Raw genomic sequence first — 22,487 nt, 5'->3', positions numbered from 1 at the left:
CATTAACAAGAATGCAGGTTTCAAAGCCCTTCCGTACTGGCTTCGCTTTTCAGACCCTGCAGCTATGTCTGTCTTTTAACACTCATGGCGGTTATGTTTCTTCTGTTCCTTCCAGATTCTACCGGGGTGACTACCACATCGACGTCTGCATCAATGACTACCTTGACATCTACTGTCCGCACTACATCGGCCCAGTTGCTGATGATCGAGCAGAGCGCTACGTCCTCTACATGGTGAACTACGACGGCTACAGCTCATGCGACCACAACTCCAAGGGCTTCAAGCGTTGGGAGTGCAACAGGCCTCTGTCGCCAAACGGACCGCTCAAGTTCTCAGAGAAATTCCAGCTCTTTACGCCCTTCTCCTTAGGCTTTGAGTTTCGCCCTGGCAGAGAGTATTATTATATCTGTGAGTATCTGCCTTTTGGATATTGCTAGCATTGCAGTTAGAATTAAATGCTTGATCCGATTTCTTTTTTTTTCTCATTTTTTATGCATCAAATTAGTCCACATTATAGAAATTCAAAGCTCTTAATTTCAGTAATTTTCTACAAACCAAGAAGTTATTATTTTGGTATTGCTGCTAACTCAGTGGTACAGGTATACTATGTGCACACGTCACCACAATAAGAAGCTCCAAGTATGAAACACATCTGTAGACCAGTATGAAAGTTATCTTGGAATTTTGCAAAAAAGACATCAGTGTTCAAATATTGTTTTGCAAGTCCTTGGAACCAGGGCCAAACCAAAACACAAGCCAGAGGGAACAAAGTATCTCTACTGTTGAGGTCTCGCTCGAGGTGCCGTTTGTTGCTGACTGGCTGAGCTCAGTTTTCTCCTCCTCGTGAGAAGACTCGGGGAAAACAAGCAGCTGGGAAGTCATGTTTTCATAAGTGAAGTCAGTGCCCTGCAGGGCCAGAAGACATGGACTAAATGAGACACAGAGCGCTCGATGGTAGATTTGAGGTATTTAGCTGACACTTGTGGTCGGGAAAGACCCTCACTGGTACTGACATTAATAAGGAGTGGAAGAGTAAGTGGAAAGACTGCTTTGGCATCACAACAAAGATAATAAGATAATAGAGAATATGTAGAAAGCTTATTTCCCATACTTCCCCCACAGTGCTAGTGCAGCTTGGCAGCCTTGCCTCCAGACTGAGGTCACTGATTTAACCCGTCAAACAATAATTTCCACTTTTATTGTAAGAAAATATTTCGGAAACTTTAACGACACAGCCAGATCAAAGGTGACACCAGAGATTTTCGAAGGTACTAACTTTGAACATTCCTTTCCTTCCATGGATGTTTCCCCGTGCTAGCATCTGGGATCTTAATATCATCAAGACTGCCGTCCTGCGAGTTCTACCGGATCTCATTCTGTATTTTCATTGCAGTATTTTGTATTGTGATATATTACCCGTCACTGGATGTTTCTGTTGGATCTCTGTGTCAATTGGCTAGTCTGTTTGACTCCATTCTCTTTATTGTTTAGGGAGATTGCGTTGTATTTATAGTGCTGCCAAAGAATTGTTGATGTTGTTGCAGTTCCTCAGATGTGGATAAGAAAAGTTATAGATTGCTTAATTCTGCTGCATTTGTTGAGTTGGCACTGAACTGACAGAAGCCAAGGTTTTCTGCAGATTGATGATGATTGATCATCGAAAGAGAGAGAAGAAAGGCAGAGAGACAGTCCATATGCCCGAAACTGCACAAAGCCATATGGACTTTATCTTGCTGACTCAGATTCATGACTCATCAATCAGATACTTGTTTCTTTTCTTTTTCCTCTGAGAACACAGGGTCTGACCACAGGATTAAATGACAAATGACAGACACCTCCAGGAGAATACCAATGCCCTACAGGCAGAACATCTCATGTGTCTGTAGTCAGGGAAAATGCTGGTTGCAGAGGTACTTCTGCAACATGGAAACATGTAAATCTCAGACCGTGTATAATGAATTGCAGCTGTATGTTTATTTTGTGTCCATCTCTTTAAATATTTCATTATTTGAAATCTGGTGGGTGGATGGATGGACTGTCAAGTTTAGTGATGATGAATGGCAAGTCTCAGATGATGTGGAAAGAATCAATGTCAGGAGATATTTGCGTGTGAGTACACAGAAGCATTAGGCAAGCGACAAGATTTTTGGTACTGGAAGTTCTCTGGTTGTGTTTAATAGTCCACCTTGATTCCCATCAGATTTGAGCAGGCTTTAGCTTGGCGATGCATAGAGCTAAGGAAAAAAATACAGGCCATCACTTGACAATGATTTAGCTTTTCATCATTTTAACTTATATGTATTCATATATATTAACCAGTGTGACTGAAAGGGAAGCCTTGTCCTGGAAGACCCTTGGCTGTGCTGGAAGCTTCAAAATACCATTGCCTCCAAAGTGAGCTTTTAACTTCCACAGCATGTCTTTTATTTCCACAGCATGTCTTTTATCCTGTCTTCCTCCCTTCCGCCCCTCCCTGAGCCTGGTTCTGCCGGAGGTTTCTTCCTGTTAAAAGGGAGTTTTTCCTTCCCACTGTCGCCAAAGTGCTTGCTCATAAGGGGTCATATGATTGTTGGGTTTTTCTCTGTATCTATGAAGCGCCTTGAGGCGACTTTTGTTGTGATTTGGCGCTATATAAATAAAATTGAATTGAAAATTGAATTAACTCTTTCCATTAACTCTTTATGTTTTTCTAATAATCATTCTCTTTTTTTGGAGCAGTTGTGGCTCAGGTGGTAGAGCGGGTCACCTACAGGTTGAAAGGTCGGTGGATTAATCCCTGACACTTCCAGTCTATGTTTTGCAGGATCCTTGGGCGAGATACTGAGCCTTGAGTGCATCAACCAGAGTGTGCGTGTGAATGTTAGACAGGGCACCTTAGCATAAAGGAAGCACTGGATGAATGTGTGCAAGTGGGTAAATGTGAATTGTTGCTCTTATTTTGGTCTCCACCAAGCATGGTTACTTACCTCTCCCTTTAGCATCTAAATGCTTAGAGACCAGTAATATTTCCTGTTGAGTGCTGGGGAAGTAGGGTGCAGTCTGTTTAATAAAGTGCTTTTCTCTGTAACTAAATGTTTGTGCAACTATTGATGGACAAAAGTATTTTTGTGTTTGTATTTACCACAAAAAAAAAAGAAAAATATTAGCAGAAAGGAGATTTAAGTTTCTATACAGTGTAATGGTTAACATTAGCTTGACTTTAACCAGCACACCAACAAAACTTTAAGCACGGTAAACAAATATCTTTTTTTTGGTATGTCTACAGACATGTACATTTGACGTTTTTAAGCGATCGTTTGTGTTTGTTAAGTTTCAAATGAGCCGTGAAATCCTGAAATTTATACCAATGACAAAAAAAAATATTTCTGTTTATACAAGAAACCCATATTTTTCCAGATGGATCCGGGTTTTCTTCTCCAGATTCCGAAATCCTGGCTGCGTTACATTAAACACTGTTTTATCAGCTGCTGATATCAGTGTCATATTGCATGTTGACATTATCCTGCACCGGCAAAGCCTAACAATAGTTGATAGTTAATACCGGTGTTATACATGTGGTTTGAGAAGCTGTTGTGTGGGCATGTAAATGACATATTGAGAGGAGTGTTCATGCTTGCTCGTCTCAGTGAAGACAGATACTCCTTTGTCCTCCTCTGCAGTGATTGTCACTCGCCTTAGGCTTGGCAAAGGGGGGGGGGGTGCATGTCAAATGGATGACACCTGCAGCTGCATGTGGACCAACCCTTCAGGCAGACAGACAGACAGACTCTTAGGGGAAAGCCATCCTGGTGTGAGATCAGTACTATGGCTAGTCCTAGAAGGTCAAAGGTCACCAGTATGATGACGAGGTTTTTGCTGCAAGCTTCTCCTGGCCTCAGAGGGCGGCATGTTTTTCTAATAGAGCCACAGTGGAGCAAGGGAAGCCTGATCCTAATCTCAGGGGATAGAAATCCAATTTTCAGAGGAGACAGTTGAGAGTCTGGCTCTCCCCGCGTGAGAGAGATGACTGTCTCCCTGTAAAGCCCTCCTGCTTCAAACGCCCGAGTCCCGCTCCGTACAGCCAGCGCAGATCTACATTGATAATGACGTGAACCTCGGCAGCACAGGACCCCAACAGTTCTCCTTTAGCTCCTCGCTGCTAACGCAAAAACAAAGGGCTTTGTTCCCCAAGATAAACCACAAGAACAACATCTCTTCCCAGAGTATTTATTTCAGGATTTGTTTAATTTACCTCAGAGTCACACTGAAGCCCAGCCTTACACGCCATCCCAGTCTGTTTAGAGATATGGAATATGTGCTGCAGGTTTGGACTATGCGATTGCATTGATTCAGTCCACACAGTACATGACTGAATGTGCAAAGCGTGTCTAAGCGCGTGACCGGGAGGTTTACCGTTGTCTCGTCGTCAGATGACCTGACTATAGCTGGGGTCTAGAGTTGCAGGCAGAGCTGGAGTTACAGTCATGGGGAAGCACGGCTGTGTTGCTTGAGGAAAGAAAACCCAGACTGTGACCTCAGTGGTAGACACAAGAGAAAGGAGCAGAGACGGTCGGGTAATTGCATGTGTGTGGTGGAATCTGTGAAGCGATGGTGGCAAGGCAGGAGAGGAGGAGGGTGAGAGAATGCGATGAGACAGTAACATTGTGACCTAATGCCAGGGAGTAAGAAATACAAGAAAAGAAAAGATTCTTAAACAGTTTTGCAACTGTACATTAGAAAAAAAAGAGATCAAAGGAATAACAAGTTATCTAAAGGACACAAAAAAAAACCAATGCATAACAGGATCTACTGATATATGACACCACAGAGTGCATTTTGAGGCGTACGCCATGGTCACCTGCCAAAGGTAAATAAGAGCAGCTTTGTTTATCCCTCCGGAGGCTATTCTTTTTTTTCCCTTCCACTTCCTTTTTGTGTATGCCCACTGCTGATTGTCTGACTGATCTGGCTGGTGCTCACATGGAAAGTAGGAAACTTTCACTTTCAACTGAATAGTTTTAATAGCAAAGAGTAGCAATGAGGTTTACAAATTTTAAATTGATGAGAAATTATTTCCAAGCCTGTCTCAACCCAGGGTGTCAGTTACTGTAGTTCTATCACATACCTCTGCTGTCACAGAGGGTTTTCTTTGGCTGTGCATTAAGGCACAGCCTGCAGCAATACTGGATGCTGAGAGATAACAGTCCTCCTCTAAAAGCTACAAAGTCCACAAGGTTGAAGGATGACAGTGGAGTAAATCACAAGTGTGTCAGTAAGGAAACCACTTGTAAACTTTGTGTTTTGCATTTTTCACCTTTTTTGCTTTTGTTCACGGGTAGGTTTAGGTACTAAATCCCATTTTTTAGGTTCAGTGAGCGTCTGTGTAGGCTTGTCTGAAGCAGGAATTATACTTTCCGCGTCTGCGAGTCCGTTAGGTTCTGCTCGGGTTCCAGTGATGTAAATTTTGTCATCTGACAGTACCCATGCCTGACTGTTTTTTCATCCACACAACCACACAATCGGAGGTCAAGGAGATATAACAGGAATGATTACTCGGGTCTTCAGCTGTCCATGTCCATGAAGTATAATCTGGGCTAAGGCTTCACTAACGGACCAGTTCTGTTGTTTAGCTTAAGTTTCATGAACATTGTGTATTCCACACTTGGTTGGTTAGATATTTCTGTAGCTTGCTTCCCGCTGCTTTCTCAAATTGGTCTCAAAGAGGTGCCGAAAATCTTCTTGGGATTTGCTTCGGTTAATAGCAGATTGCGACGGTTGCCTGTGGTTTGCATTGAAGACGCCAACTCGGCTGCAAAAACTCGCAAACCAACAAACCAACTATTCAGTAAGTGGTAGTCAAACTGTAAAAAATGTGATACAAACCAGAAGCGGAGACTGTTTGGCTTCACAGTAAAAGGCACGCCTCTTAAAATGTGTTTGTTTAAGAAGGCACAGTTTTTACTTTGCCACACACTGTTTGCAACTGATTACATAGCGACAAGTGGGAGCTTCCTGTAATCACTTGCCAATATTTTCCACTAGTGACTGGAGGTTGAGAGTGGGTCACTGAGCAGTCTCTAGGTCTGTGTCACTAAGGCCCAACTATTGCCTAAGCCTGTTGCATCACAATCACCAGAGAACACCTTATACTTACCTTTGACATAACAGAATCTTTTTAAAAAAAGGGGCATGGGTGGGAGGATGGGCTGAAATTTACAGGTTTTTGATGAAAGTTATAAAAACTGCTTGTTTGTCACAGGATGACTGCAGTGTCTGCAGATCAATTCAATTCAATTCAATTTTATTTATATAGCGCCAAATCACAACAAAAGTCGCCTCAAGGCGCTTCATAGATACAGAGAAAAACCCAACAATCATATGACCCCCTATGAGCAAGCACTTTGGCGACAGTGGGAAGGAAAAACTCCCTTTTAACAGGAAGAAACCTCCGGCAGAACCAGGCTCAGGGAGGGGCGGCCATCTGCTGCGACCGGTTGGGGTGAGAGAAGGAAGACAGGATAAAGACATGCTGTGGAAGAGAGACAGAGGTTAATAACAGATATGATTCAATGCAGAGAGGTCTATTAATACATAGTGAGTGAGAAAGGTGACTGGAAAGGAAAAACTCAATGCATCATGGGAATCCCCTGGCAGCCTACATCTATTGCAGCATAACAAAGGGAGGATTCAGGGTCACCTGGTCCAGCCCTAACTATATGCTTTAGAAAAAAGGAAAGTTTTAAGCCTAATCTTAAAAGTAGAGATAGTGTCTGTCTCCCGAATCCAAACTGGAAGCTGGTTCCACAGAAGAGGGGCCTGAAAACTGAAGGCTCTGCCTCCCATTCTACTTTTAAATACTCTAGGAACAACAAGTAGGCCTGCAGAGCGAGAGCGGAGCGCTCTAATAGGGTGATATGGTACTACAAGGTCATTAAGATAAGATGGGGCCTGATTATTTAAGACCTTGTATGTGAGGAGCAGGATTTTGAATTCAATTCTGGATTTAACAGGAAGCCAATGAAGGGAAGCCAAAACAGGAGAAATATGCTCTCTCTTTCTAGTCCCTGTCAGGACTCTTGCTGCAGCATTTTGGATTAGCTGAAGGCTTTTCAGTGAGTTTTTTGGACATCTTGATAATAATGAATTACAGTAGTCCAGCCTGGAAGTAATAAATGCATGAACTAGTTTTTCAGCGTCACTCTGAGACAGGATATTTCTAATTTTAGAGATGTTGCGCAAATGGAAGAAAGCAGTCTTACATATTTGTTTAATATGTGCGTTGAAGGACATGTCCTGGTCAAAAATGACTCCAAGGTTCCTCACAGCGTTACTGGAGGCCAAGGTAATGCCATCCAGAGTAAGAATCTGATTAGATACCATATTTCTAAGATTTTCAGGGCCGAGTACAATAACCTCAGTTTTATCTGAATTAAGAAGCAGAAAGTTAGCGGCCATCCAGGTCTTTATGTCTTTAAGACATTCCTGCAAGTGGGTTTAAATTGTGTTTCAGTACTTTAATAAGTCATTGGCAGTACAGTATACGTATAACTTTTAGGTTTTCATTTCAACTTTTTTCAAATGTTTTGTAAAAAAAAAGAAGTAATAATTTAATGGAAAAATAATCAAGAAGTTATTTTAAAGGCTAAAATGATTCTTATCTTAGTTGCAGCTCGAATCCGATAAGATTAAAAGAATGTCTCGGATGGAAAGTTGGGACAATTGTTTTTGTCTGTGTCCTTCCAGACGTTCCGTGCAAGTATGCAGAAATAAACTTTTTATAGCCATTGAGCAAAGTTAGAGTGAGATAACAAAAGCCAAGGAAAGCTAGACATAAGGAGCATGAGCGACATAAAGAGTCAGTCTGGCCAGTCGAGTTCAGTTCACTCAAGTTCTGTTCCAGCCACCGTTGGGCTGTGAGGTAAGTTACTCAATACCCGCGGACACAGACAGAAGCAGCGTGATTGGCAAGGTTTCTGTCATTCATTTCCTCCCTCTGCTGCTTCACTTCCAATATTTCTCTCATGGTAAAGTTTAAAGATGATTTTTATCTCCTCTCACAGCCGCGCAGCATCTGATAAAATGCCTTTTTGAAATATGACGCCCCAGGTCATCTGCAACTGGAAATACCGACATGGTTTACTTTTATCAGGAATTTACCGCTGGGCTAGAATCTATCACATGGAGGGTCTGCGTGACGGGGTAGCCAAGTGTCCGTGGACAAATTGTGGAGACCTCTTTGCACAGATGTACATACAGGAACCACAACATACATACATGCGCACATGCATGCTTATCAAGTCATCTAGGGCGTGTGTGTGTTTGAACGGTCAGATCAAGAGCAGTTTCAGACACTTGACAGGCAGCAGGAAATGGCAGAGGTCGCTGTATCAAGACATGTGAGGCGAAGCTAGAGAAAGAGAGGAAAAAATATTGTGGGACTAAGATAAGAAGGCAAGAAAAAGAAAAGCAAAATATATTATTGAGAAAAGTGCAAACCATTCGTCACAGCTGGTGACACCCTCAGCGCTCTATTAGCTGCTCGGACCCCGGTACTACTTGAAAACTAATTAGTTTTGTTAGCTCGGGAAAACAATCACAGCAAACATGCCCAACCCCAGAAACACACGCAGGCACACACACAAATTCTAATCTTTGCCTTTCACAATCAGGAACCAAAGGAAATGAGATTTCGAAGGTGAGCATAACAGCGTGCCACACATCTGCAGAAATGACTGCCCCTGGCCAAATTAGACTTGGAAATACGAGGGTGACATTGACATAAAATATAGAGCAGAAATGCTTTTACATCAGGATGAGAGGGAAGTTCAGACACCGAGATAAAGCTCTTCAGACCGAATTTAAAGGGAGATAAGAGTGGAATACCTCTGATGGAGAAACAATCGACCTTGTCAGATTGTTCGTTTCTACTGCTCCGCTGATGTTTATGAATGAAGGTAGATTTAGAGAGCTAAGAGGCCGCAAAGTGAATGCGAATAGATAACGTCGAGTGGATTTGGAACAGAAAAGCAATCTTGTAATGTAGCTATGCAATTTTTTTTTTACCTTTCTGCTGTCTAGAGAGCTCTCTGTGCCTCCACTGGTCATGGCTGTGGAGCATGTCATAGAAATGGTCTGGCTTTTTTAGGTAATACATCAGGAATACTGCAAACACCACGGTTACCTGTTAATAATTTTCCCTACAATAGGGTTCATTATCAGATAATTAGGCAGTTTGAGCAACTTCATCTGGGACTTGGGTGATTCGGAGTTATTGAAGAATGCAAATGCAGAAGGTCCGACTACAAATAAAGTATTTCGCTGATATGACTAGGCTGAAAATATCAAAGCTTCAAAACTGGTAAAACGTCCTTTTTTTAAAGCCAAACTCCTTGAATATCAAACACAAACAGCAATACAAGAAGTATCCAGTTTTTTTTAAAGGGTGATCACAGTTATGACCAGACATTCGATGTCAGCTAAATACAGTTCGATACTAAGAGCAAAGTAAACAGTTTCCATCACATCACACATCCATCGTTACCCATCTCAGTGGTTTAAAGAACTCCAGTCCCTATAATTTTGCAATAGGATGGTTAGATTTGGTTCCACAGATTCAGGTAACAAAGAACTCTTTTCCTGCAGTGCAGTTGCTTTGTTGGTGCAGAACCTTTCTAGCTTTGAGAACCCATTATTGTGCAGCATTACAAGCTTAAGTTGTATGTCTTTGTGTGCTGCATCTGCCAATCCTGGTAGTCCTTTCCGTTGCCACTAATGTCAGTAGGTCTAAATTTGGACCCAGCAGTTTTTGCGTTGCAATGCTGGTGCTGGATTTGCAAGAGGGATACAAGAGGTATGATTGCTTCTAAAAGCGCCCATTTACCATCGTTGGATCCCTTTTAGAATCATTATTAAAAATATGCATGTCATACTTGGCCAGTTTCCACAAAGGCTTTAGCTAAAGACACCACCAAAACATTTTAAAGCATGCTATAATCAAGCTGGAGTTGTCTACTGTTAAATGCAATTACTTAATTTGGATGTGTGGCCTGATATAGGTGTCTGTCTGTGTAGCACATTGGTTATACAGAAACAATAATTATGGGGATTGTAACCATTATAGAGGCTAGGGAGACGACAGCGACAAAACTGCACATAGGTCATGTGCAGATTGGTTGCTAAACAGAAAGGGGAATGCACAAAGATAAACCATCAAAGACATGGATGAGAAGCACAAACAATGGCTGGAGATTTTTTATTTTTCATGCTTGGTTTCACAGCACTACAAAGCTCTTTGTGTTTTGACTTTTATCTTCTATGCTGCAGGTGGCGAGTTAAAGACTCAACAACAGCGCAAACGTGAACAAGTATAGCCCACATTGCCAGTTGTTTCAAATAGTTTTGACTCTGCCCCCAACTTCCAGACACATGTCTGTAAACTGCAAAGCTCTCTTTAGCACCGGCACATCTGAGTGGCTGGTGTTTGGGTTGCGTGTTAGAATGAAGCCTGATAGGGTGCAGCGCTGATACTCGTGCTCTCAAAGCTGTTTTATTGCAAAGTATAAAGGTATCTTTTGTCAAATTAAGAAGTTCAAGTGTGGTAATAATAGTGACATTTTAACTGACATTTTAATTCAGAATGACATTTCCCCTGATCACGCAGCAGTAGATTAGATCAAAGAAGGTATTTCGATATCTGAAACTGAAGCTGGCATGTTTGAAGTGCCTTTGTTTCTTAACTCCATGTGATGTGTCCACAGCCTCCATCTCTGACGACAGAGGAAGAAGGAGCTGCCTTCGACTCAAAGTCTTCGTCAGGCCTCAGAGTGAGTCCCAGATTGTTGTGTCTGCTCTGCCTGGTTTTCCATTCTTTATGTGTGCCAGCGTGTGATCGGACTGCGCGCGTGTGACGTTCAACTCGTCTAATCTACACATCTCCTCTCTCCTCTTTGTTTCTCTTAGACAATTGTGTGAAAAACTCTGGGACCGTGGAAGAAGGAGTCAATTTTGATGATAATAGTCACAACTCCCTAGAACCTGGAGGTTGGTGGGAATATACTGTACAGTTCATGATGTTTGTCAGTGTGTGATGGTGACGGAATCATGTGGGATAGATAAAGATTATTCTGAACACGTGGTGATGGACAGATTAACCATCGAGTCAGAGGTTTGGATGACGTTAGTCAATAAAATGATCGACAAAAATTTAGTTGATTGACTGGCATTCAGGTAATCATGATATACCGAGACTTGGATTTGCATCGCTATTTCCCAGTGTGTCACTTAAATACAAAGCTGGAGGATGAAGTAGGTTAGCTATGATTAGCAGAAAAAAATGGCGGCTCCTTTTAATTCAGTTAAATGTAGGTGTCGTGTCTTGACTAGGTGTCGTGACTTCCTGGAGTCTTTGGTGGCTGCAGTATCAGGTGACATAGACATGAAAGAAAAAAAACTTGGACATAGGGCAAATGGATAGATTTTTTTAGATGGAGCTTTGAATAGAGTTAAGGTATTAGGTGCAAGGCGTAACTCTAAAAAATTGCACCCATAACAAGGAACTAGCAAAATCTGATGTTTTTAGCCATCTTCTATGACAGGACATTGTTTTAGCACCCAGCATTTCGAATAAGGCAATAAAAAGCTTAGTTAGCTGTGTGTTAGCAGGCTAGTTAGTTAAGGCATTTGTAAATATAGCAACATTACTCACTGCATACAGGTTAAATATTGTCAAAATTTGCTTTAAGCTTAATTTAATCTTTTAGTGCCGCTTGTCTTATGCCTGGGATCCACTTTTGTCACATGCAAGGCTCGTTGTTTTGTTCATTAGTTTAGAAAAGCTCAGTTCTTTGTTCTTCAACGTGTTTCTAGTGCATCCCACCAAACTGCAGCTTTTAGGCATTTATCAGTTGACTTTTGATAGCAGTTAGACATGACAAGGAGGCCTCTAAGCTAAAAAAAAAGGCAGTCGAAAACCATGACTCTTTCCTTCTCTGTTGCTGGTGGGACTTTCTTGGGCTCCATCTCTATATAAAACATTTGTAAAGCTCTTTCTGAATCATTTGTTGCCTTTTAAGATATTTCTGTCACAAAAGGGAAAACAGTGGTTGGAGACCATGGCCAAAATTATTGCCACCATTAGCAATGAACTCGCAATCTCATTGACTGTAAAAGACAGACTCAATCTGCTACCAATTTGTGGTTGAATTGGGTCAAGTTACAGGCAATCTGTTGGAGATTAAAATTAGCAATAATCGCAATTTGTATTAACCAGAAAACTATATTCAGTCCAACCAGAACCTCATAGATATGAAACAGAAATTCAGAAAATTCTTCATAAATAGAAACGTAACTTCTGCAGGACAGCAATTTAACCACACACGGCTGGTCTGCTAACGATTCATTAGTGGGTCAAATACACCTTCCAACCAGTCGCTGCAGGCCCCCCTCCCTGAGTCTGGTTCTACTGGAGGGCTCTTCCTGTTAAAAGGGAGTTTTTCCTTCCCACTGTCACCAAGCACTTGCTTAAAGGTGCTTGATTGTTGATGTTTTATGTGCTATTGTAGGGTCTCTGCCTTACAATATAAAGTGCTTTGAGGTGGCTGGGCCATATATAAATGAAACTGTATTAACCTCCTAGGACCTGGCGTCCACATATGTGGACATCCCATTTTGGGTTATTTAGACCAAAATACTCAATTTTGCTCTACAAGGAAGGTCTACCTGATATCCACTTACGAAATTTTATTGAAATTTTAAACGAATATCCTCATATGTGGCTCTCATTTTTCTTAGAAACAAAAATCAGGTAAAAAAAAAATCTGGTAATTCTTTGTTTTTACATTCATTGGTTCCCAATATGCCCAAATATCAAAGAGAAATGAAAAATGCATGCCGTGGAAGAGTGCAGGTCTTAGGAGGTTAAAATACACAATCAAAATTTTGCATGAGGGAGCCTTCTACTCAAAATCATCACACAATTTCAGCTTTCCCTGTTAAGTGTGCATTTTCATCTGTTTGCTCTTAGATGGTGTCAGTCACGAGTCACCAGAGCCAGCAAGAAGGGATGTGAACTCCGCTGGACGGTGCCAGACTTCAGTTCTCCTGCTCAGCTCCACCCTCATACTCCTGGCTGTCATCTTGTCTTTATAGCAGCGAGATGTAGAAATCAGGGATGGACTGTCCTAACTGGAGCACAGGCCGCTCTACCCTGCAACCTCTCCCCTCAAGGAGCACTTTTAAAAGAAAAAATGAAATAAATAAAAAAAATTAAAACAAATCACTGACAATCTCTCATTACAAAGAGAGAGGAAGGGACTTCGGTGCTGAAGCCTTTGATGTTTTTTGACTTTGTAAAATGCCAACTAGTTTGATTTTTGACTTTCTGGCGAGTGCCGATGGTCGTGGCGCCCCAAGGTGAAAGCGTCTTTTACCTATTCGTCTCTCTACCATTTAAAGTATGCAGATATTACACCTTTTTTTTTGCATTTAAAACAAGCACAGAAACATGCTTTTAAACATATAAACACACAGGACACAATGTCTACACAATCAGTACACTTTTTAACGCGAATGGCAAAGAAGCACAGCAGGACCCCTCTGAAGTTTACAGATGAACTCTGTTTTTTGTTTTGTTTTTTACATTACATAACCTCCAACATGTAACATGATTAAATCTCACTTCAACGTGGAAGAAGATCCTGGAGCGGCACATCGGCAAAAAGGAAAACAAAGAAAGATGCTATTTGTTGGAGACTGTTGGTACAGGCGTGGAGGTACGGGGCGGGCCTTTGATGGATTAACCTCTCTCTCAGGTTAAAAGGGATGCATTGTCTCAGACTGTGGAGGACCCTTTATGAGAGATTTAAAAAAAGGAAAAAGTTAAAGAAGCACTCATCTTTTAGTGTTTGGATAGGAGGCAATTTTAATGGTTGATTAATGTATGTGTTTGTTTTATTTTTTAATAATTCACATAACTCAATTGTAGCAGCCAACACGGGTGTACAGTAAAATATTTGAATGGCGCGTAGACAACGATACGGTCTTTTGCCTGGCGAAATGTATTTTCCTATTTATTGTGAAGTCCTTGTGCTTTTTTCTGTTCTGGTTCAGTCTGTAAGTACAGTAGAAAGGCAATAAAAAACAAACACCCTTACCCGTTAAGTTAGTTTATATTACCCACAGTTAATTTGATACCATTAAACAAAAAAAAAAACAACCACACAGTTTTACGTATCTGTTTGGACTGCTCGCTGATGATGGTTTTTAATTGTTTTTAACAAAGTCCGGGAAGAAGAGGGGAAAAAAAGTCTGATGTGCTATCAGGGTGTAGAAATCGTAGAATATTTGTGTTTGAAATGTCATTAAATGAATGTCACAAATGTAGTTTTACTGTTACACTATTGTTTTTGTGAATCACTGTCATAACACAAACTATTGTAAATAGAAGGCAAAGTTCCTACAAAGTTCAGGGATGTGTCCATGCCTAACATGAGGTCCATTTTTTCTTTGTTTCTAAATCAGGGAGAATTCTCTTCCCTAAAATAAAGTAGAAATTTTATGTGGCGAAAAAAGTTTCAGTGAGATGGTGGGCGAATTGCAAAGCAGGTGGAAGAAGTGTGCGTAGGATGGTCGGGACTGTGATTCATTTACCCTCTTTGATGTCGTGTAAAGTGGCATCTGTACAGAAAATACACCGGGGGCACCCTCGTACCAGTTATTTCTGGAATGAAAAAATCGACCACCAGGGGAGATGGAATAAACACGAGGTGGTGTCCTGTTCTCTTGGGGCAAACTGAAACTGACCTGAGAGAAGGGGGGAAAGAGACGAAGAGGGCGAGATGTGAAGAACTGTAGTGCCCCTGCTGAGATCAATAATGCTCTTCTATTTTCTCCTCATGTGGCAGGAACATGTGGTAAACAGATCCTACTGTCACATTCACTCAGCGCCAAATAACACAGCCTTGCTAATGTCACTGCTAAAGAACAACACCTGTACTGCCTGCTTGCTGGAAGCACGGGAGTGTTAGGGCCACTTTGGGTTAAAATAAACCAAGTTAGGGAAAGAAACTGAAGCTTTGGTAAGAAAAGATAGTAATTACATAGCATATTTTTTAGGTTCAAAGATGCAAATAAAAGAGATGCAAATATTTTATTTGACTGGCTCCTGTGCTAAATATACATCTAGATCAGGGGTGGGCCCCTGGCCCATTCTGGCCCGTGGCAAAGGAAACTAAATGGAAGGTTAAGTGTATTTTTACATGTTTTACAGCTTTTTCTATTGATAAAGACCCCCCCCCCCCTCTCCCACATACACACACACACTCACACTATAACATACAAAAATAGACAAAATATAAATGACAGAAAAGTTCCTGTTTTCCACAAACTACTTTAAAATTTTCATTTTTTGTCCAGTCCACAGTAAAAGAAAAAAAAAAGACATTTTCTATTAATTAACAAAAACCTTTTCAATAATTGTACACATATAATGTAGTTTCACTGGTCCCCCCCACTTGAGTTGCCCTGGCTTAGAGATAGACTGCCCAGATTTATCTTGAATATAATGGAACTCAACTATGTTATCCTCAAAAGGCGCCAAAAATATACATCTAAAAAACTTGGCAGAAATTCTTTGCAAACCTTCTTTTGAGCAGCAACTATTTTTTTCAAATTACAACAGCCAGTTAAAGAATGCATGCAGTTAGCTAACATCAGATTCATCTGAGGCAGGTATGCCATGTCACGAGCACGTAATAAGACGTCACTTGCTTGCTAGGTGGTGTTTGTAGAAAGAAAATACTTCTTGCATAAAGTTTTTATTAAATAACCAGAAAGAGATACCTCTGGAGGTTTTCAAACATATACTTTTGGGACTTTTGTTTTAGTTCTGTTATAAATATGTGTATCACTAATATGTTGAAAAAGTTGGGCGACTGGGGTAATGATTTCAGTCTACAAGCATAAGTAGTGTAAGTAGTTAAATCTGGCCCTAACACTCCATTATAGTGCAGGACACCTGTGGCATAGAAGAAAAACAACAGTGTGTAACTTGTTGCATAGTTTATAAGTTGCTCCCTTAAATACCGAAGACAAGACCAAAAAAAATTAATAGCTTTGAGTTTTCAATTTGATCCTCTGTTCCTGGCAGATACAAGGACCACTCTTTCAGAATGGCTGGTAAACTGAAGCTGATGTTTAAAACTGGTGGAGTGTCCCTTTAAATTATAACTTATTTAATTTATAATTACTTCTGTGCACGGCTTCTGTGCTAAGACAACCATATTAGGGTTATCCACCCTCTATGATATCATACAGAACCAAAAGAGGAAAAACTCATCTGAAACAGTGTTTAGAGCAATCTGAAGCCTGAGCTTTGGCCTCACGTGGATTACTTGTACATACTTATGTCATTATTTGAATCTTTAGCCATGCTTCACGTGAGCACCCAACATTGTAATAGTTTATATGCATGACAGAAATGAAGAAAAAGCATATTAGGTCTTATTAAAAACTAAGCTAAGAACTTGAGACAGACAAGAATAGAGTATAAAAGCATTATTTTCAGGAGATTCAGGAAATTAATAGTTTGAGGTGAAAGGTTATTAATATAGCGGCACAACAAGTACGCTGCGCGTCTGAATTAGTTAACAGATTTCTTTTCTGTCATTTTCTTCAAGAGCTTAGTAAGATTTAAATAACATTTTCCTCCTTGGTCACAGCTTGGCCACTCGCCTCTCCATGAACATCAGTCCTGTTTTTTAAGCCTGGCCACCATTAAAAGTCCACTATCATTGAAATTATCGCCTCCTGCCACACCATGTTGAGAAACCCCTCGAAACAATCTGTTTGTTTTGTGGATACTGTGTATCCAACAGTTAGCGTGTTATAACACACAGTGTTAGATACTCCCTTTTTCTCGTCCCACACCTCTTTTAAAGGGCGATTTACCTGACATATTAACGTTCTTTGGGAAGAAAAATGTTTGATACAAAAAAATGCAAACTTTCATTTTATATGTCTTTTATATGAAGCAAGAAAAACAAACAAGAATCATCATTGCACCCACTATCTGTAAAATATGTTTGTGCAAATGTGGCACATATTGAACATGCAGTACGGTTACAATCATGACTCAAATGGCCTGACAAGAGTACAAATGGATGTCCAAGAGCTCGAAAAATTTGTGTTTCCTTTTGTTTTCTTAAACCACTCTTGTTTTTTTTTTTGTTTTTTTGTTTTAAATTGTTGCATCCAAAGTGTCTTTAAAGGTCCAGGATGTTCTTTATTTCCGTTTGCTTATCTACACCTCCAGCTGTTTCTGACATGTAACAACAATAATCAGTGTAAAAGCTCAATGTGTTAGTGGCAGAAGAAGACAGTCCCACTCAAATGCTGATGTTTCGTGTGTTTTTGAGCAAACTGTGCTGCGAGGAGGGCGGGTAACATGCTCTAACCTGATTTTGTTATAATGTAGCTTCAAGCTAACACCACTGTTTCTGTTTGCAGCATCTGTTTCCCATCCTCTGTATCTGAAATACAGATGTGTGCTTTTTTTCTTCTGTTGGTCCATCTAGCAGTGGGAAGCTTTTTGTTAGCCACAACTGTGTTTTCCCCTCCCCCAAGTAGACGTGGATGTGCCACCAAACTGCACATTTCTTTAAAACATTGTAGTAACTGTACCTTGTGCCTATACAAGTCCCATCCTCTCCTGTACTCATCTAAACTATTCTAATGTCTGTTTCCTGCTCAGTCCTTCACTAGATTTTTCTACAAAACTACAAAAAAAGGCAATTTCTTTGTAAATACACGTGTTGGAGCAGCTATGACTAACTAAAACAAAAAAGATTTAATAAATATTTCTTTGTCGTTGTAATTATCGTGTCTGATTTGTTTTATTAATCATTATGGAAATGAGTGACAGCTTGTGAAACAGAAAGAACATCAAAAAGGCGTGAAAGCTTCGTCGCGGTAGCGCGAGCAAGCACTGGATGTTTGTCTTGGTTGTCGCTCGGTGCATAATCACACAGGCCGAGTCCGGGGGAAGTGGATGAACAGCTGTTTCTCCATAATCTGGAGGTAATTCAGTCTGAAAAAGCACAAAACAGAAACAGCTTCAATTAATCTTGCAGGGAATGTGCAGCGCTTTGGGGAGCTCTGCCAAGAAAACTCTGTCTCACACGCTCTTTTGCTCCTCACTCCGCTCTGCCTCTCCTGCTGTCTGACTTAATTTCTCAATTTCTGTCCTTCTTACCCTCTTTTTGTACCTGTGGTGAGTTTGCAACCTTTAACTGGCTCATTTCATATAATCTAGATCAAGGTTTTTGCCAAATTTAAATAACCTGGAGAGACAATGTAGGCAGGGTGTCTGAAATAAATCTTAACATTTATTTCATGGGAAATGCGTAAATATACCTAAAGGACAGAGTATCTTGATTACCAACATAGATTGCATATAAAAGATGGCTGTAGCTTCTGTGATGTCAGCCACTTGTTCGTAAATCCTGTTATGAAGTGTTTTCACCTTCACCTGGTGTTTTGAAACCAGATGTGAAGAGCGAGGGGCGGCTCGGACTGTGATTGGGTTGTTAGCCCAAGAGCACACCCTGGACAATCCTTCAAACTCTAATAATGACCAGAATTTATAAAACATTGTGTTTTATTCAGTATGGCCTGAAGCTAGAGATTTAACCAATAAACTCATCATGAAAGCATTTGTTGAAGTCACCCTAGACTGAGTATTTCCTAGACTTGGGTAAAAGTTAGGCCTAGGGTTGAGGTTGTCACCAATGATGACTCAGATCTTAATTATTAGTTATTATTAGTCTCTGTCTTCCTCTTCTCACCCCCAACTGGTTGCGGCCGCCCCTCCCTGAACCTGGTTCTGCCAGAGGTTTCTTCCTGTTAAAAGGGGTTTTTTCCTTCCTACTGTTGTCAAGTGCTTGCTCAAAGGGGGTTGGTTTGATTGTTGGGGTTTCATTATTCTAGGGTTTTACCTTTACGATATAAAGCACCTTGAGGCAACTGCTGTTGTGATTCGGTGCTATATAAATATAATTGAATTGAATCTTAGAGCAGAAACTTGTACAACCTTCTTTACCCTTAAGTGGGCCATACCAGTGAAACTCCCTTTGCTATCAGTGTAAATGCATTTCACTACACATTTAATCTGTGAGGTCTTAATACGAGTGCAATTTCAACAGTACGTCTCAGTTTTTCTACATGACAAATGTGTAAAACTACAGATAAAAATTCTGGTAGCTCAGTGGCTAGACAAATGTTTTAGTAGGTATTTCTACAGTATGCAGTGAAAAACAAGAATTTTTCTGTCTTCAGATTGTTCTACTACTATCCATTACATTACCTTGGAAAAGGTGAAGGACTCTATTTTCCTAGGTTTTACAGCTTTTCCAATTGACAGACCTCCTCCACTGCAATTCATACTACACCAAAGCCTTTCAGTGGGTCAGATTGGAGTCTTTGCCAGGCTGATTCTGGCACCCAGGCCTAATGTTTAACACTGCTTCACATGGACAAGCAGCAGTTTAAGGAAGTGCAAGACTAAATTTCTAAAGATAAGAAGTTCTGAGAGACATTTAAAATGCAGAAGAGGCAGCGGTGTGCAGTTAGTCAAGGTAAAAACTATCTGAAAGTTGCCTATAAAAAAAAAATATATATATATATATATATATATATATATATATATATATATATATATATATATATATATATATATATATATATATATATATATAAAATTGTTAAGATAGTGCATTCACCTTTGACAGCGTGACAGTTTGCAATTAACCATCTAATATAAAAAGCCACACACAACCATCACCGGGCAGAGGCAAATGACCACAAGCAGGTATATATTTTTAATGTGCACATTTAATGAGACAGATTGTCATAAGCACTTCCCAGTGAGTCTAAAATGGCAGAAAAACTAACAAAGATATTCACTCTGACATTTCACATCTTTTGAATGTTTTTGGCTGGTGCACCTGCACTTCAGACATTACGTGTTTGACCTTTTTGAGATCTTCCCTCCTGTTGTTTTGGCAACTCATCAAACCACTGATTGGCAGACCTCTTCAGATTTGCAGATTTTTGCTGCTCATTGTTATTCAAACGATGATCCACACCTTTACAGACAGGCTGAGACTGGCATTGCTTTAGCCATGATCGCTTTGCAGTATTTTGGCTGTCTCCTGTGGCCTTCGCATTTCCTTACTGACAAACGCCAGATTGTGGGAATGTCTTGAACTGGACTTCCCACTGATATCCAGACTCTTGTTATCTTTGTTTTGGGTCTGAGTGAAATATATCTGTGAGACACTCACACTTCCTGTTCTGTCTGCTGTGTGCTTATGAACTGCGATTATAAGTAAGCCGTTATGAATATGGTGTCAGGACATAAACATGCCATCAGGAGTAACCAGTCTAGGATTCTGCTTATATTCTAACTCTTGTTGTATGATTACAGAGGATAAATCCAAGAACATGTTCACAGTGACGGGATTACCTACAGACAGATTCACTTTATCTGCCCAGCTGTTCCATAGATCAACTTAAGCTGCTAATTATTGTGAGGGATGATTTCTTTACAACTCACTGTATTTCCAATGCACCCCCCCCCCCATTTTTTTTGTAATTAACAGCCTTGTTTTAGCATTTTAGCAGTTTTTAAACTGTCACAATGGGGGGGAGATTTCAGTGCTGAGCATGAGCTCACAGTTGATCATCTGTGTGTAATCCTGGATTAAGCCACCTGAGAGAGTCAGGGAGGATGGGAAGAGGAAGGTTGAATGGGAAGCCCATTTCTTTAAACCAGTAAAGGCCTAGAAGCTGTTTTCTGTCAGCTTCTCTATCTGCAGCGCACCTCACACATCAGATGCCTTAGCAGGAGGTGGAAGGAATGTCACTTTCATTAACTCAGCTGTGATGATACCCGCTACCTTGAGACAATATCAGCCTCAGGAAGTGGAGTCTGCTAGTTTTTATTTAGTCTTCGAGCACTGGAGATAAAGTGGAGACTGAAATAGCGGCTGCAGTGGGAGCTCTCGTTTTCCGGATAGTCCAAAACTATTTGGACAATGCTCCTTAATATTTGTGGTTCACATAATGTTTTAGACAGTGCTTTACATAATTTGTGTTTTATCCTTTTCTGTTCCAGCGCCACAATGCTCAATGCCTTGCCTTCCTTATACTTGTTGATACCTTTTAAAACAATTAAACTCTGGCTGTTCTCTGTTACTCAGGCTCTCTTGTGCTGTGTGCATTTGGTGTTGCAGGAGATCCTATGTGGAAATGTGGGACATTTTACTGTCCTCCAGAAAGCAGATTAAGTAAAAACTTTCAATTTGTTAGCCCTGGAATAAGAGAAACTCTGGGTTTTCTTTCCCAGAAAGAGAGCTAACTTAAGCTCAGTGTCAGATGTGAGGATGCCTCACTGCTCACTGGTAGATTTGATTTTGAGGCAGTGAAACTCCCTTTGCTATCAATGTAAATGCTGAACCAGCTGATTGATTCATTCATGTAGTTGCTGTCAAAGCAAATGCCAAAGTGCAATAATTTGCAGTAGTTCATGTTTTTTTTAAAAAAAATACTGGTTTGTTGTTATATTTGACATGAGCCTGTCTGTCACTAATGTGAAATCTACACATGTGTTAACTTTCTGACTAACTCTGTGGACAGTAAAGCAGCTGTCAGGCTGTCAGCGAGTTCCCCTGCAGTGAAACGTTTAGTGTAGTGGTGGCAATCACTGTTAAAATAAAAAATAAATCTATAAGCTTTAGATGCATAACACACCAATCAATGATCAATCATTTGTTAGGCTGTCACACGATGTGGTCATACTGATGGAAGAATGTGTCATCTCAGCTGCTGTCTTAGGGATAATTTGAATATTTCTGTGGGAATTAGGCTGAAATGATTCTAAAACAGGACAAGATGTTGTTTAAAATGAGTTTTTAAAGGCTGCAGAGAGTCTGATTGTATAGTAACTGGATTTCTTGTTGAAACGTCAACACATTTAGTCATTAAAACATACATCAAACACCAAATTGAAAGGTGTAATCTATGAACAGTTAAAAACTAAACCTCAACATGGTTTCCTCTGAAAAAATCACCTAAACATATGCATGAAAACAGCCTGGACACAAGTTTGCTTGTGGACCTGTGAGATTAATCAGCAAACTTGTGTTCAGGCTGTTTTCCTGTATATTTTCATCTCCTCTTTCCATCATCTGCATTTTGTCCCCATCATGTTACAGTTCAATAATTAGATTTAAAAATCAAAGGTAAAATTTGGTAGGATTCCAGCTTCATCTAATAATGAAAATGAAAGTCAGGTAAATGATTGAGTGGATCACGCTGATTAAAATGACTCTTTTCTCCTTCCTCCTCCTTCCACATTCATATTCATCAAGCCATCCACATCCATTTTTGTCTCCTTGGCTGGTTCAGGGTCGCGGTGGGGCTGGAGCCTGTCCCAGCTGTAACACAGGTGGGGT

The 22,487-nt window shown here is 40.4% G+C and overlaps 1 protein-coding gene across 2 annotated transcripts in view; it reads left to right on the top strand.

Moving 5' to 3' along the window:
• Nucleotides 1–17,848, top strand: part of LOC146570516 (ephrin-A5b-like) — an 86,311-nt gene extending 68,463 nt beyond the window's left edge. The window contains exons 2-5 of one of the 2 annotated variants that reach the window (XM_085278995.1): nucleotides 116–408; nucleotides 10,737–10,802; nucleotides 10,939–11,019; nucleotides 13,001–17,848. In XM_085278995.1, coding sequence (XP_085135121.1) covers nucleotides 116–408; nucleotides 10,737–10,802; nucleotides 10,939–11,019; nucleotides 13,001–13,125 — 565 coding nt within the window. In that variant the 3' untranslated portion in view covers nucleotides 13,126–17,848. The remainder of the gene's footprint in view (nucleotides 1–115; nucleotides 409–10,736; nucleotides 10,803–10,938; nucleotides 11,020–13,000) is intronic. The other variant, XM_085278996.1, reaches the window with a different exon arrangement.
• The last annotated feature ends 4,639 nt before the right edge of the window (nucleotides 17,849–22,487 follow it).

This window comes from Mchenga conophoros, linkage group LG7 (assembly GCF_057382185.1).
Source record: "Mchenga conophoros isolate Kocher_MC1m ecotype Shallow Benthic linkage group LG7, M_conophoros_male_GT1.1, whole genome shotgun sequence".
Taxonomy (NCBI): Eukaryota; Metazoa; Chordata; class Actinopteri; order Cichliformes; family Cichlidae; genus Mchenga; species Mchenga conophoros.
The sequence above is the reverse complement of the archived record's forward strand: the minus strand, read 5'-3'. Positions and strand labels throughout refer to the sequence as shown.